The sequence below is a fragment of the Stenella coeruleoalba genome (assembly GCF_951394435.1).
Source record: "Stenella coeruleoalba genome assembly, chromosome: 1".
Lineage (NCBI taxonomy): Eukaryota > Metazoa > Chordata > Mammalia > Artiodactyla > Delphinidae > Stenella > Stenella coeruleoalba.
Window position 1 is genome coordinate 94351401 of NC_137169.1, and position 17444 is coordinate 94368844.

At 39.0% G+C, this 17444-nt stretch overlaps 1 protein-coding gene across 2 annotated transcripts in view; it reads right to left on the minus strand.

Annotated features, from left to right (window-relative positions):
• Positions 1 to 17444, minus strand: part of VAV3 (vav guanine nucleotide exchange factor 3) — a 395503-nt gene that overhangs the window by 179024 nt on the left and 199035 nt on the right. For both annotated transcript variants that reach the window (XM_079939290.1, XM_079939289.1), the window contains exons 11-15: positions 15965 to 16033; positions 14238 to 14324; positions 11225 to 11310; positions 9579 to 9711; positions 9073 to 9182 (exon numbers count right to left, since the gene is read on the minus strand). In XM_079939290.1, the coding sequence (XP_079795416.1) occupies positions 9073 to 9182; positions 9579 to 9711; positions 11225 to 11310; positions 14238 to 14324; positions 15965 to 16033 (485 nt within the window). The remainder of the gene's footprint in view (positions 1 to 9072; positions 9183 to 9578; positions 9712 to 11224; positions 11311 to 14237; positions 14325 to 15964; positions 16034 to 17444) is intronic.

A 17444-nucleotide genomic window follows, 5' to 3' on the forward strand; every position in this document is an offset into this window, starting at 1 on the left:
CAGCATGGATTTCATATCCACAAACAAATTCTTCATATTATAAACTGGTAGTGAAATCCTTTAAAGGAGAATGAATAAAAGGTTGTTTTTAGAGTGAATAATTTCTCCCGAAAAACAAAAAAGCATGTGGGCAGACAAACTCAGAGATGCTTTATGGATTGATACTTTGGTAATTGTGCCTGTAAGGTTACCAGTTTCCAAGTAGACACTGATGGGCTTTGGACACTGAAAAAATGCCAAAGCAGGTGTCACTGTAGTCAAATGTCACCCCACACACACACAGCTCATCCAGGAAGGCTCACTCTTGGACCAACTCTTGACACCACCATAGCCTTCCTTCACCCCTTCTAATGTTCCTCAGTGTGCTCTCCAAAGACGGAATTTCAGAATAAACAACAGGCACAAGTGTCATTACTGGTAGGAAGAAAATGCTTCAAGAGCACAAAGAGCCATCACTGACTAGAAAACTATCCTTGCTGATGTGGTCGACTGTTGAGTAGAGACAAGTCTACCATGTTGTTGCTACTGGCCTGGATTCTTGGGGTCTCATAGTGCTTTCCAATAAACCCCATAATAAAACTTAATGAAACCAGATACCTGGATGGCATTTTTGATATTCAATTGGTCAGTACAAAATAATGCCAAATACATATAATTCATCCAGGTATTTTTGTTCTGGTTTTGGTGGAGTAGAGAACATTTTGAGGCTAAATCATCATGATGACCTAAACAGGAATTAGCGCTAGTGAGAAAATCACACTTCTACAAAAAGCCACAGCATGGCACCAGTAGAGCTGAGATCCTTTTGTGGCAACACATACTCACTACATTCCCTAGGCCTGAATCATCATCTCTCTGCTGTAAGACAAGGGTCGCTAACTACAGCCCACAGCCTATCTTACTGGAATATATCACACTCACTCATTTATGTATTATCTATGGTGGTATTCTTACTATGATAGACCTGAGTAGTTGTGACAGAGACCATAGGGTCCACAAGGCTGAAAATGTTTACTTTCTGGACCCTGTTCTAAGAGATGAAATTCACAGTCTCAACAGGTACTTATTTATATATTTGAGAAGATCCCAATGGATCTCCTAATGAAAAAAGCAAACAAGAGGAGGGAGAGGAAGGGAAAGGAAGAGGAGAGAGAAGCAGTAGTACCATTATCCTAGTAGTAGTGGCAGTAGTAGCCAGAGCAGCAGTAGTTTGGGCTTGCTATAGAATTCTCTGATTTAGCTTCATGTAGATAATGGGGGAATCTCCATCTAGGCAAAAATATAAATAAAGTCAGTCTATTTTTTTATTTATTTATGTACTTACTTATTTATTTATTTAGCTGTGCCAGGTCTTAGCTGCAGCACACAGGTCTTCATTGCCATGTACAGGATCTTTAGTTGCAGCATGTGAACCCTTAGTTGAGGCATGCATGTGGGATCTAGTTCCCTGACCAGGGATTGAACCTGGGCCCCCTGCATTGGGAGCATAGAGTCTTAGCCACTGGACCACCAGGAAAGTCTCATAAAGTCAGTCTTTTAAATTTGCACAATAGAATGTCAAATCTGTTGCCAAACCTTTGATATCATAAACATGGGTCTCTCATCAAACAACAACAAGGACCACTTCTCTTGAGACACTCACCAGATTTTTTAACCCTGAATTGATGGGTAACACAACACAGCTTTATCCCTCCAAATCCCGGGATGGCTAGGGGAGGCACCCTCTCTCTGGCCTGACTAGCCACCCCCAGAGGAGAAACAGTGAGGTCAGGTCCTGGTCCACTGCAGGGAGCAACATACGGTGGGGAGGGTCACACTCCAGGTGCCACTGAGGGTGTTAAGGAGACCAGGGAAATGGGAGAGGGAACAGGCACGTGAAATGAGTCTCCCTTGGACGCCCATCAGTATCACGACATGTAGACAGTGATTGGACTTCAAGGGCAAAACAGAGAAGAAGCAGAGCCGCTCTTCTGAGTCTGACAGGTGGAAAAAAATTGAGCAGGTCAGGAATCGGGAGTGTGGACAGAGAGAAATATGAGGAAGTAGGTGGTTTTGAGCATCTCAGACCTTAGAACCAGTCTAAGTTCTATATCCCCTACATCTTCTAGAGGCAAGAGGTCCACGATTTGCATATTGTTCTGTAGTTTTTAGCAGAAGTATAGATTAGATCAATATTACTTGAAAGAATCTAGGTGATGTGAAAATTAGCCATCCTGCTTGGTTTTCTAAGTTCATCTAAGCATCGAGTAAGACTGCCCAAAAGAAACATACATAGATGGACAAAAAGAAACATAACCTGGAAGCATCAGGTAGGTGTCTACAAAGATGCCTTTAAAAAATTGCAACAACCTCATTTTTGAGGAATAATTTAAGAAAAATAATAATATATGACATCAACTTCTAGAACTTCAAAAAAATCTAATGTTGCTCGTGGAGAACATGTTTTTCTGTATCTCTTACTTAAGGATCCACGTTATAAAGCCTTCTTATCATACTAGTGAAAGTTTCTTTCCCTCAAGGACTGTTGTATTATTTTGTGAGACAGTAAGAATTTCTTAATTCACCTTTTTTTTTAAATTGACCTTAGTGTCAGAAAACTTAGAGTAGAATTTCAGATTTATAATAAAAATATGATTATCTACTATGTGTCAGGCACTGTGCTAGGATTGATCATGCATGGGAATAGCATTGACAAGATCCCTGTCCTCCTGGTGTTTTTAGTCCACTGGGAGAATAGCCAAGAAATAGACAGCTAGATCTAATGGTAATGCCCTCAATCCAAGGGCCCAGGCAGCTCGGCCTTGGGGCATTAAAGGTATACACAGGGCAACCAAATAACCAAAAGGCAATTTTATTCTTTATTTAGCATTTCAAAGGACATCAAAAGGAATATAATTCAGAGTCTACAGAAATGCATTTCAAAAGTCCCTTTTCCCCTTTCCAAACCCCTCAGACCCCATAGCTATTCCAGAGCCTCACTCATACCAAAACCCAAAACTTTCTTTGCATTCCCAGACCCATGAAGCTTTCTTTTTCCCTTCTCCCAACATTATCTATGTATTCAATAGTTCAATTTAGCTTCTCTCCTAATAAGCAATAAAGAATCCTTACTCTTTTGGAGGAGAAAAGACAGGTAAAATAGAGTAGGCAAGTAATAGATTATCTTTAACGAGGAGGGGATTGTCGGGTCTCTAGAAGGCTATAAACACTAAACTTGGATAATTTTTGTCTGGCCATATAATTACAATTGTGAGAGAATACTAGGGAAGTGAGGTTACTCATTTAGCATAGTGGTCAGGAGAGATCTCTCTCACAAAGTGATATTTAAAGTCAAGATCAGTAGGATAAAGAACCAGCTACCCAAGGAGCAAAAGGAAAGACCATCTGGTAAGGAAAGCTCACGGTTGAATGCCTGAGGCCTGTGCATATTCTCCAAAAACTGAAATGCACTCAATCTAACTACGGCAAACAAGTGTGTGATGTGGCTGAAGAGATGGGTGGGATAAAACCATGCAGGGCCTTCTGAGGTCCTGGTAAGAATTTTGATATTATATGGAGTGCAGTAAATAGCCAACAAAGGGTCTTAAGTAGGGCAGGACACAGCAGATCACCCTGGATGCTTCTGGAAGAATGGAGGGGGCAGGGAATGCAGAAGCTAATCAGAGATGTGGAAGGCTTAAACCAGGGAGGTGAGGGTGAAGATTACAAGCAAGTGGTCAGATTTAATCTGCAGAGATTAGTGAGAAACTGATTCCATGTGGAGGGAAAAGGCAAATCTTGGCCCTCCATCTAATTACACTTGAATAGATGGGATTGGGAGGAAGAGACTATTTTCATAGAAATATCAAGAGTTCAGTCTTGAAATAAAATCCACTATATATTAACTGAACGCTATTATATTTAGAAGCTACAGTAATTAAATTCAATTGCAATAGCTCCCTCAGTGCTATATAGCCAGGGCTTCCAACAGTGTCTGGCAACAAAGCAAATGCTTAGTAAATATTGGGAGAATAAATGCAATTTCCTCTGATAATTACCCTTCTGGTATTCAGAATCTCTGAGAAATACCTTTAGATTAAAACAAATTATATTGGATAAAATATAATTTTATATTTTAAATGTGAAAAACATACTCTTTGCTTTCATATTCAAACTCCAGGAGGCGAATTCCAAGAAAACGTTCTTATCTAGTGGAGCCTGAGTCTACGGAGAATGCTTTGAAACATTGTTCTGTTTGACCTCTGATTATTTAAATTTTTCTTTTTAATTCTGTGGCATGTGTGCTTTCTATGGTGAGTGACCTCAAATTCCTTCTGGAAGTAAATGGGGAATAAATTAGAAAGCTACACTGTGGCTCAGATGAAACGTGATTTCTGAAGTTTCATGGCTGCATTCCCGCCCCTGCCTCACCCCACTTGGAGAGCGCTTCTTTTCAGGGGTTCATCCTAGGGAACGAAGCTCAGGGGCTGCCCCTCCAGATGACAAGGCAGCCTGGTCCCAGAGCCCCTCCCCAGCTCCAGAATTTCCATACTCCCTTTTCCTTGTCTTCTCCCCACTCCCACTAGTCTTAGCAGCTAACAATATATGCTGGGCTCGTATTTTAGCAGACGTTAATGGTCTCTATGCTATTTTTCCTTAGGTAAGCCATGTGGCACTGTTCCTGGCGTGTGGCACACAGTGAAGAAATCTTGGTGTGGTAATAATGGTATATGCATCTTCAAGGGGGCTTTCTTTATTCAAGGGAGTAAATATAAAATGTTAGAATTTCAAGAATTGGGTGAAGTCAGTCAGAAGAAATTCCAGGCAAAAGGGCCTTTCAGTTCCCTTCAATAAATACTACAGAGGCTGGTTCAAAACCTGCCACTTGCTACCATACGCAATGCTTTTCTGCCCCTGTTCTACTTTTTCTTTCTCTAACTTTTCCTTTTAAAAATCTTATTATTCTATTACTCAATCTCTTTATTTTACCCAACTCTGACTTATTTCTAGAAAACTTAAGGACACTGTCTGATCCTCCAGGTCCTAGTCACAGTGAAAAAAAGAAAAAAAGAAACCTGATTTCAGTTTCAGATAACAGGATTTGAGTCCAGGTGCTTATTTTAGCACCTTCCTGGTTAAAAAAATTGCTGGGAACTAAGATCCTGAACTCTATTGTAAATGTTATAGCACTGAACTTGTACAAATGTGCTGAAATACTCCTGCCATTGCTAGTTTCCTGAGCTATAAAATGGGTATGACGTGTTTATCAATTTAAATCTAACAGGAGAAAACATTAAAAACACTTGATTTAAGGGATTTGGGGGAAACACATCCATAGCTTCCTAACAATATTTTGAACATTGCTATGGGCAACGTTCACATCCACACTTTCCAACATCATTATGAAAACTAGCCTATGCTACTAAAATAACATTTGCCATCCTATTTCACAGATAACTAAATGGAATTGTGGGAAACAGGGACAAAAAGCCCTTTTGAAAATAAATAAGAATAAATGATGTGTATCAATTAGGCTTTTAAAGATATAAATATATTATTTAGAGTGGGATCCCCAGAACTATAGCTCTTGAACATTATTTGGCTCAAAGACTGTTCAAACAACCTCAGAGCAATCAGTCCTGCTACCACTTCTTCTCACAGGGAAAAAAGAAAAGAAGACATCCTTCTTCCTCCCCTATCCAAGTGGGTCACTGCTGCTTTTCTCTCTGTGAAGCCTTTCTTCCGGAGGTTTGCCAAGTTTATGTGATCCAATGCAGATAATGCTGGAAGTGGCTATGGCCAACGAAGGTCAGAGAATAGGGCTACTGAGTGGGGATGGGGGTGTGCTTGGGAAGGACAGAGGCTGAGATTTAGGTCACCTCTGGGGAGATCTGAGTTTACCGGATACTTACTGTTTATTGGTATTCATGCTTTTCTATGGTCCATTATAATAGTCTAAATTAAGAGCAGTATTCTAAACTCCTTAAAGGTGATTTGCAAGTTTTTTAAAATAAAAATGATCCAACCATCCTATAAACAGCAGAATTGCCATCTTCTGTAAATAGAACTGGCAAGCATTTCGTCAGTCTTAAAATATCACCTCCCTTGATTTCCTGCCCCCCTCCCACCCATGCCACCCTTTCCTTTTCAAAGGTCCTTAAAGCGACACTCCAGAATGCTCTAGGGGGACCTACAGGGCCCCTGTTAATGCCAAAGAGACCGGAAGAAGCTGGTCTGTGGCGAGACACAAGGCTTACTGTTTATCATGTATTGTCATGAATGCTGCAGGATTTCTCAGTCTTCTTTTTCTCTATGGCTTATAGACTAAGAGGACTTGAACTTTAAATAGTGGATAAAATAGCAAAATTTGAGCCATAGGCAAAGTCTTAAGCTTCAGGACTTAGATTATTCTACTTTCCTGAGCACAAGACAAGCAAGACCTGTCTCACAAAGCTGGAAGCAGGACTTTCCTGCGTAACAAGCTTCAAAAGAGAAAGGAGGAAATAAAATAATGGGATATTCTGATGCTCGAATAAAATCCGACTTTTATTTTGCCTAATTTTAATTTACATGCCATACATGGCATAATCCCTGCTTCAAGAAGCCCTCAACTTTGACTTTGAGCAATTCTCAAAAAAGGGTACTTCCACCCTCTCACCATCTGCATGGGCAAGTCAGTGGAACTCTAAAATACAAACAGAGTTTAATGGATGTTTAATGACATTGTTGAGGTGCTTGGATAAGGCTCAAAGATGAAGAACCCCACCCAGTTTCCCTGTGTGTGGTACAGCCATCTTTCCTGTGATGGAACAATTTAAAGCTACCCATACTCTTCCCTTATGTCTATACCTATAAGGCAGCGACTGATAGCTGCATACAGCTACCCATTTCTCCTTTCTTCCATAATAGGAGAACCTTGATTCGTAGCCAAGCATATTCCTGCCCAGAATGAAGATGGCATTTCTTGGCTCCCTTGTCAGATGTGGCCACATGACTAAGTTCTGGTCAGTATTATGTAACAGAAGTTGTAGCATTTCTGCAAAGAATCCTTAAAAATGAGGATCACCTTCTGCTGCCTAGAATGTAGATTATATAGCTAGAGCTCCAGCAGCTATCTCGGACAACATGTGACCAACCTTGAGGACAGAAGCCATGCTGACAATGGCAGAGCAGGAAGATCTGAGCCTGGGTTCCTGGCAATACCCCAGAGAGCCCAACCCACCCCTTGTCTACCTACCCCAGATTCTCTTCCATGAAAAAGAGAGATAAGCATGCATTTTGTTGAGTCTCTTGCATCCAGAGTTTAGCTGCTTGATTTATGGCAAGTGAACAGAATATTAAGTGATGCGCCTATCAATACAGTCCAAGGAGCCCACCCACTCTGGACAACAAATTTAACTTCCCTCCTCTGCAGAAATTCCTTCACTCATGTAAGGATCATATGAACAGAACCCGTAAGAAAATACCAGCCCGGCATCCTTCCCACAAGAGCAAAGGTGTGAGATCAGCTCTGCCTTTGCATATTATCAGCAACCCCAGCATCCTGTCACTCCAATCCCAACTGCTCAAGTCCAAATATTGCCTATCACTTGAAACCTCACTACAACAGCACACTAGGTTTATGCTATAGCCCACAATTCATCAGAGACTGGGTGGGCGGAGGTCACCGACTTCCTCACTTGTGACCCAAACCAAAAAGGTCCCTGTAGAATAGCCATTTTATGGATGCATACAACTACTAAGGTCTTTTAATTATTATAATCAATAACAATAAATTTTAAAAACTACAATAGTATACTGGAAGATGTCCTCTGAATTTATAAGTCCCTATAGGTATATTAGGATCCTAAATACAAAACAATATTAATAATAGTGATAACAACAGATACCTCTTACAATTCAATACCATATCATTGCTGTTGTACTATCTGGCCACCATTCTGCTTGACACATATATCTGGAATTCAAAATATCATTATCCCTATTTTAGAGGAGGAAACTGAGGCTCTGAGAGGTTAAACAAATTGGCTAAGACTATGCAGCCAGTCCATGGCAGGGGTTATTGCTGAACCCAGAATTGCCTATAAGCTTAAAACTATTTTAGCTGCACAATCGTATGTCTCCAAGTGTTAGAGAAAATAATCGAAGGAAAATCTCTATTTTTCTCCCCTCAGAACTACAATAAAATATTCTAATCCTATTTCCATTTTATATTAACATGAGCATTTCCAAAAACGAAGCAAAGGAGAAAGCAAACAAAAAATCTGATAGAATTTGTCTGCAAAAGATAAATAATGCTAGAATACATATGAAGCAAATCACAGAAGTGTTTTTTCTTAATTTCACCTTTTGCTAACAGTTTCAATTTCAGGGTGACCTATATGTTTCCATAACAAGGGTCATTATACACTTTTTAATCCATGAACCTCAAAACTGAAAAGAAACTCCTATAATGACATGTCCTTGTGTAATCACGTCTCTGTATGCATTCCTTTTCGAACATGTCTGATTTATTTCCCACCTCTTTGTTGAGTTTCCACTTTAATAAAAGGAAAAAACACTGAGAGAAGTCAAGCCCTGAAAGCATTCATTGAATACGTCAAGCAATTTACCCAGAATTCAAACAATAAATGAGTTAAAAACAAACAGGAGGAACAAATCAATCTTTCTATTAAAAATAAGATATTTGCATGTATGTATGTACGTGTGTGTATGTGTTTGGGAGTATTTCTACTTAATTTAAAGATATATATAAAACATGGCAATTACATTAAAAGTTTATCATTAGAATAATGAATATTTTCGGGGGCTGCTAAAAGCTAAAGAATTAAAATATGCCCATGAGAAGAAAGTCAAACAGAAGGTTAGAGCTCCCTCTTTCTTTTTCTTGAAGAAATTCACCAAAACATCTCTCCCAGGAGACCAAAGTTATCAAGCTGACAGCCTCGTAGCATAGCACTCATGCTCAGAGCAAAGTGTTTTCACAGCCTCTGTACACATGCTACAGATATTAGAGTATGTTTATTGGTAGTTCATTGTTCATAAGAAACTTATGCAGTAGAAAAAAGCACTTTTAAAAGTAGAAATACTCACAAAGCCATTTCAAACTGTTCCAGCCACTTTTTCTTTAAATCTTTTGTTTTGCAATAAAATTCTAACCCATTTTGTCCTTGGATATGGATGAGGTAGAAGCCATAAGACCACTGTTAAAATTAATATTCCTCAGGTTAATAGGTATCATTGATTAATAACATCATGTTTCCAAATTCACTAACACACCACCATAATCATCCACAAACCACCCATAACATTATCATCAGACAAACTGTGAACAATCAAGACCACTGTAGTCAACTTCATATCTAGAACAATTGCTATGCCAAGTGCATTTTGCTGCCTTGATCATTAGGGCATTAGAGGGGATCATTATCACCTGTGGCACTGTCCAATTATTTCTCACAAAGGCTTGCTTCTAATTAATCTCTAGAAACAAAAACACCTGGATGGATAAGCGGCCTCTCACATTAATGTATTAGCATACTTTCCTTGAATAGTCAAAGTTATGAGTAAATTACAGTTATTCATTTCCAAGAATTTACCTTTTTATTTTCCTTATCAGTTGTAGGATTGTTGGCTATTTTGTACTGCTGAAGATCTATTATTTCCTTCATTTCATAGTTATCACCTTTCCTTTTACATACAATCACTGCCAAATCAAATAAGAAGATATGCCTGAGAGAGAGAGAGAGAGAGAGAGAGATTTATTTAAACGGTTTGGAAGCATGTGTATTAATTCTTCTCAGATAAAATTTAATTTATCCAGTGAGTTAAAGACAAAGGTAGTGTGCACATCGAAAGAATGAACTGTGTGTCCTGGCACTGCCCTTTACTAAATGAATCACCCTGCTGTGCCTCAGTTTTCACAGTTAAAAAATAGGCAAAATTATAATGAGAACAATATGCACAATGCAGAGTTACTGTCAGGAACAATGAAGCCCTAAAGTGTTGTTCGTGAGCTAGTACTTTCTTTCTTCCAGTTTAAAAGCTAAACATTGATGGAATAATATTAATGACAACAATAGCAGTTAACTTCTACTGATATTACTAGGAGACAGACAGATTGTCTTGAGAAGCGTTCACCCCTTCCACAAAGATGACTCAATTTAAATCCCCAGGACCACCTCCTGAGGTACGTATTATTATCATATTCATTTTACTTGGGAGGAAGCTGAGGCTCAGAGAAGTTAGATGATTTTCTCAGGGTTACACTGGGATGCACAGCAGGATTCACTCTTGGGTCTACTTGTGGAACCTGCGCTTTTACCCTGTATGTTGCTCCTTGTGACTTAATGGACAACCTAAAACACAAATTGAGTGGTACATGACCCAAGTGTAAGCTAGAGAAATTATGGTTAAATTTACATGTTGATATTTCTCTTCTATCTTACTAAAAGCAATGTAATTGGGGGAAAAAAACAGACCTTATAATCCTATCATCCAATACCAATATTTGTATCTTTTCGAAAACTCTCAGTGATTAACATGCATACATTTTTTTAAAACAATAAGAAAGAGACATTCACGTAGCTCTATTACTTGCATCACTTTCAAAGCCTATTTTCCGGGAGAGGCTAAAAGGATGTGTGTCTCCAGGGAGCTACCTTTAGAGCCTGGGTATCAAGGTGGAAGCAAGAGCTGATGCTGCCCCCTACTGGTTGACTTTCTAGTTTCCAAAGTTTCCAGGAAATGGCCATTTCAACTAAATAAATCAGTTTACCACATAATTAGCTCAACTAATCTTTAAGGACTGCACCTACAAATTTCCCTCGAGAAAATCTCACTAAATGGCCTTCACTTGGACTTCCTTAGGACACGTTGTACCGTTTTTAGTTCTTTTAAAATGCATACCAAAAAATAAAATTAAACAATTGTGTTTTTATAGTAGCTGTCTATTATTGCTTTATTGCTACTCTCATCTTAATGTGTACTTTTTTTACTCTAGCTGACATTCTATATTTGTCTATTCCTTCTTAAGAACTCAAACTTAGGCAAATCAACAGATACCAGAACAAAGAGGGGAATACCTAACATATCTATATGAGAAATTAAAAAAACACAGATCGATCTGACCCCTTGTTTTTATTCCTTTATTTCACTCCTTTGTCCTGGAGGAACTGTTTTTAAGATTTTCGCAATCTCCTGATCCTAATAACTTATTTTGAAAATAAGTACCGATCCCTCTCACCTTTCTTGTTTTGTATGCTTGTCTAGAGTGGTTATTCGAATTTCACCATCTCCCTGAGGTCGTCCAAAAAGCAAAACTGGTTGGTTCTAAAATATAAAATGTGCATGTCTCAGTTTTTCATAATCACATAAAAACAGAAATTAACATTACTGAGGCTATTTGCTAGGCACAACTATCTTATAACAACTTTTATCATTTTACCTTTTAACACGCTTATTCTAAAAAGCTCAGGTCTGTACGATACACTTTCAAAAACAGCCTGTCCTTGGTCATCCCAGGAGGCATACTGAAGACATTAATTGATTTTACTTACACCTCTAACGGAGAAGTTAGCTACCAAAAGAGAGAATTAATTGGAAAAATGCAAATCACGAGGAAGTTACAACAACTAATATTTACTGAGCATCCACTGTGTGCTAGCCACTAGGTACAGGACAAAATGACATAGACTCCGCCCTCATGAAACATACTGCTCAGTGGGGGAGCAAATAGTCACAGAAGAATATAATTACAAACATGTGGTTGCCGTGATGGAAGAGCAGAGGAAGCATGCGTATCTGGGGGACCTAATTTGGTCTAGGGAGTCAAGGATGGCTTCCCTGAGCTAAGATCTTAAGAATGAAAATTTCTGACTGGATGATTAAAAATAATGAGTCATTTCCCCAGAGACAGAAAATAAAAAGTTTTAAGTATTTATGAACACCTACTCTACAAGGTGCTAAAGGAGAAGGAACTGACTGAAAATATCACGAACATCTATGAAATTACGTTCTAATAAAAAAAGATATGTAATGAATTAACTGTACTACAAGAAAGTATAAATGTAAATGTTTCTTATCTGTATTTTTTGCAGAAACAGAAAACTCCATCCTAAAACCCATATGGAATTGCAAGGGACCCTTAACAGGTAAAACGATCATAAAAAAGAACAGAGCTGGGATCTCACACTTCCTGATTTCAAAACTTATTACAAAACTATGGTAATCCAAACAGTGTAGAACTGGCATAAACACAGACTTCTAAACCAATGTAATACAACAGAACATCCAGAAATAAGCCTTCACATATATGGTCAAATGATTTTTGACAAGAGTGCCAAGACCAATTCAGTGGGGGATAGGAGAGCCTTTTTAACAAAGGGTGCTGGGGGAAACTGGATATGCACAGGCAGAAGAATGAGTTGGACCCTTACCTTATACTGTTTCCAAAAATTAACTCAAAATGGATCAAAGAGTTAAAACTACAAAACTTTCAGAAGAAAACATAGGGGAAAAGGTTTATGACATTGGATTCAGTAATGATTTTTTAGATAGGACACCAAAAGCACAGGCAACAAAAGAAAAGATCGATAAGGTGGACTTCATCAAAATTTAGAATTTTGCACAAAGAACACTATTAACAGAGTGAAAAGGCAACTCACAGAATGGTACAAAATATGTGCAAACAAAAATGTGGTAAGTATTGATATCCAATAATTCATAAAGACAGAAAGTAGAACGGTGGTTGCCAGGGGCTGGGAAGAAGGGGGAGTGAAGAGTTAGTGTTTAGTAGGTGGAGAGCTTCAGTCTTGCAGGATGAAAAGAGTTCTGGAGATGGATGGTGGTGACAGCTGCACAATATGAATGTATCTAACATCACAAAACTGTACACTTAAAAATGGCAAATTTAATATTTTATATATATTTTACCACAATATAAAAAAAATACAGCTGTCCAGGCAATGTGCTATGGAATTACAAAGAGAAGGAATTAGGGATTCTTTCAGATTAGGGAAAGAATTTTTTTTAAATTGGACCTTGAAGAAATTTGATAGGAAGTAATGAAAAAAGATATTCTAGGCTTTGACAAGATTATAATCAAAGGCAGAACTATAAACGCAGCTATGTGAAGAGGTAACCAGAGGCTACTGTGATTGGAAAGGTGGCAGATGAGGTCCTGAAAAGGGGAAGTAGCTGTATGTATGGAAAGAAAGACAGACCAAAGACGTTTCAGAGGAAGAAGCAATAAAATTGCTCTACCAAGAAAAGCATCTTAAATCTATTCATTTATCTGTTTTCTCTCCCCACAGCTTTATCCAAGCCTCCATCAACTCTCTTGAAACGACCTCAATGATTTTCTGACTGGTCTGCCTGATGAAAGGGTTTTCATGACACTTAAATCAGACTGTGAAACCCTCTGGTAAGAACCGTTCACTAGCTTCCTACTGCAATCACTACAAAATCCCAACTCAGCACCTTGCCCTCCAAGGCTGTGGTGTGTAGTTCTCCTGCCCCCACTCCCCCACTTCAGAGCCCACCCTTCTTCCTTTCACTCTCAATTTCCAGCCTCTCTTGTCTTGCTGCTCCTTGAACAGCCCTGGCTCTTTCCCATTTCAGGGCATCTCACTTGCTATGGCTTCTGCCGGGAATCTTCTCTCTGCAGACCTTTGTGCCACTGGCTTCTTCTCATCCTTCAGGTTCAGGTGACAAATGTCTCAGAAGGACTTTTTCTGAGCACCTTATCTAAACTAGGACTCCCCTCACTATCCTCTGTTGCAGCAACCTGTTCACAGCATTCATCTCAATAGAGAGAGCATTTTTAGACTCTCTTTTTACTGTCTCCTCAACCATGAGAACATGTTGTTCATAGTTACAGCCCCGGCCCCAAGCAAAACGTCTGGCACACAGCAGTCACCCAGTAAATATACATAAAATGAATAAATTAACGGGACTCCACCATGGTTACGTATGGGGGTGAGGGAAGGAAAAGAAAAAAAAAAATGGGACTGCTGCAGGGAGAGGCATCACAGTGTGATTAAAGTGACAGGGACAAGCAATGGCAGAAAGTCCCTGGACGATGATGTATCACAGGTGCCACTGAACGTTCATCCCCGTGGATGCTGCCAAACAGAAGTCGGAAAAAACCTAGAACAACAGAAACTTGAAGGTAAACTTTTTTTTTTTTTCAAAAACAACTGCTAGAACATCCCCCAATTTGTGGGTTAGGGGAGCTGGATGGAATGATAATTACATACCAAATTTTCTATAGATAGCTGAAATTGTTTAATTTCACGAAGGGTCTCATTATCTCTTTTCACTTCATTCACATATTGTGCCAAGTCCTAAAGAATAAAGAAAAGGGGAGAAAAAGAAGGCAAGATAAGATTAGACAAGAGATGAGCACTGTTTGAAAGAAAACATCATTAATTTCATTAATAGTAGAAAGTTACCACTATAACTTTTCAATGACAATAAAATGAATACCTAATCGAAGCTGCATCTCAAAAGCAATTTAAAACTGTCTGGAGTACAGCTGGGAAGACTGAAGCCTTGTCATTTACCACACCCCTGCGAAGAGTAAGGATCAAACACAGAAACAAACAAAATATGCTGCCATGCAGAGCAACAAAAAGGAAACCAGGTCGGGAGCGTGTAAATTCTGAACACTGACCTTGAGAGAATCACACTTGAACTTGGGTTAGAATAAGGGCAATCATGAAGGATTAGCCGGGAGAAAAAAGTAACTAAAAGTTAGACAATGAATCTAGCAGGGCTGTTGTCTGCATCCAGTTAAGCATCTCAGTTCCTGAGAGGGTTCAGTCAGGGAAGCCAGGTCAATTTCAAAGAGTTAATAAAGGGAAGTGAAGGAGAGGAGAGAAACCAGGGAGCGTGAAAATGAACTAAAGGGCACAAACAATGCTGGCCCTGTTTCTCCGTGTGCCTTCACCTATTTTAAAATGCCTTTTCTCAAATTTGAGGAAACATTAGCTAATCTTTCCATACTGTAACTAGCTATTTTTATGCTATGTGCTCCAGATTTTTCCTGTTTTCTGGGTTTTCTTTTTTCCCTACCCTCTTATATTTGTCTGCAACAGCAGGAACAGAACTCAGGCAAAAGCAGTTCCTAACTTTGTTCTAAATGAAAGCCCGACTTTTCATAGGATATATCTATAAACGATTTCTTTAAAAAGATTGGAAACTTGATATGATTTTTTTTTATAATAATAAATAATGATGGGCTGTTTCCTGACAGGGTACTAAAGTCAGCTAAACACAGAGCTAACACTGAAACTGGCACAAGGACACAGAGAAGTAATTATGCACTGCTCTGGGCAGAGTCACATTGGCATTTTGTTTTGACAACAAATATCTGTGTCTGTTTTAAGCTAGGGACAAATATTATTTCTTTCAAAAAGTCCGGCATAGCGTGGAAATCGGGGTTTTACAGATTCCCCAATATGATCAAAAAGCCTGCCTTCACCTACTTCTAGTGCTTGATTTTCAGATTTACCTGAAATAGAAACCCAGACTGATCACTTGTACTGGTGCACAGCATCCAAAAAGGTAAACCTGGCTGACATCCTCACTTGAGAAAAATAAGTCACACCAGTGTTCTGAAGTCATCAGCTAAACTGCTGCTTGCACAAGCCAATAGGTTTCTACTAGCAACCATAAAAAGAATGTGAAACAAAACCATTCTATTAAATCATTCCTGGTAGTTATGGAAATTGTCATACTTTCATAAATACTGAAAGTTATTTTAATATACCTCTTGGTTTTATGCTTTTGTCCAACAATTAAATCCATGCAAGGATACTGATTTCAGTTAAAAATATCCAGCTCTCCCCTCCAAAAACAAACCTATGCAAATACTTATAATAACATCTATTAGCGTATCATACATATGTATTAACAGTTTACATTCTATTGTTTTTAGGCAAGAATTAGAAATACAAACAAGTTAATGCTGCATTCGTCTAACCTTCATCGCATCAAGAGCCAGTTTCAAATTTGCCTTCTCCATAGGATCAGTGGTATGTTTGACCAGCTCCTATTTGGAAGATATATTTTAGTACTACTTCCATCAAATTAAAACCAACACATAAGAAAACATTTTACAAATAAACCATTTTTATCATTATTCTCACCATAATGTGATAAATCTGATTTAACTAGGCTCTGTTTTCATCAAAAATTTCAAACTGTTAAGAAGACCAAATAGATATCAAAAGGACATGAGACAATGGTCAGAAAGGTTTTCCTTTCAAAGTTGAACGTGAATTCTATCCCCCACCATCACACTGACACTCTTGCCAGATGTTAAGAAAGATTCCCCTCCTTGACAACTGAACTGATACTTTTTTCTTTTTTGGCTGTGCCACATGGCACGTGGAATCTTAGTTCCCCGACCAGGGATCGAACCCGCGCCCCCTGCATTGGCAGCGTGCAGTCTTACCCACTGGACCACCAGGGAAGTCCCTGAACTGATACTTTTCACTTGTTATCAAACTTGGCTTCTCTATGGCTTTGGATTCTGACAACTCCATCTCTCCTTTGGCCTCAGGGACATCAGGCTCTTCTGTTTGTTGTTGTTATTTTTGTTAGTTCATCTTAAATGTTGCCTATTCATTTGTCTTTCATACCTTCTTCTTTCTTTGCACCTTAGAAATGAGTTATTATTCCCTAGATTTTCACCTTAGTCTTCTGTTATCCTTACGTTACATACTCTGTGAATTCTATCACAACCATTGCCATAACATCGCCTATCATCTAATGTGACAGTCACCCTCAAATGAATGTGCTCAACCCAGAATTCACGCCTGAGTCCCAGACTCATATGTCCTATTAAATTGTTCTACCTGGGTTTCTCGCAAGCCCCTGAAATACAGCATGTCCACACTTCATGCACCTTCACCCGCACCCCTACTCTTGTTCCTGTTTATGTTTTACTGAATGAGGGCACCTCCATCACTTAAGCCAAAACCTCAAAGGTGCCCCTGACTCCTCCCTCTCTCTCACTATGTTCTGTTTGTGTTAACTTCGACCCCTCCCCTTGAAACCTCCTCCACTGGCACTACCTCGGTTCAAGTCCCTGCTCTCTTTCAAATGGGTGACTGTAATAGGCTTCTGATTCATCTTCTGACTTGCAGTCTTTCCTTGCTACAATCTAGTCCCTCGATTGACAGCAGAGTTAAATCTCTAAATGTAAATCAGATCCTGTTACTTAGACTTCTGGGAGGTTCACAAAAGCTTCAGGTTGTCACACATACCTCGTAGATGCTTCATGATCTGAATTCTGCAAACCTCTCCCAACTTCTCTCTCCACTTCCTCTCAGACAACCTATGCCCTACTTCTACTAAGTTAACTGCAATTCTCAAAATAACGTTCTAATATCTGATCCCATTAGGCATGATGTTTTCTCTCCTAGAAAGCCCTTGCTCTCTGATCCACCTGTCAAACC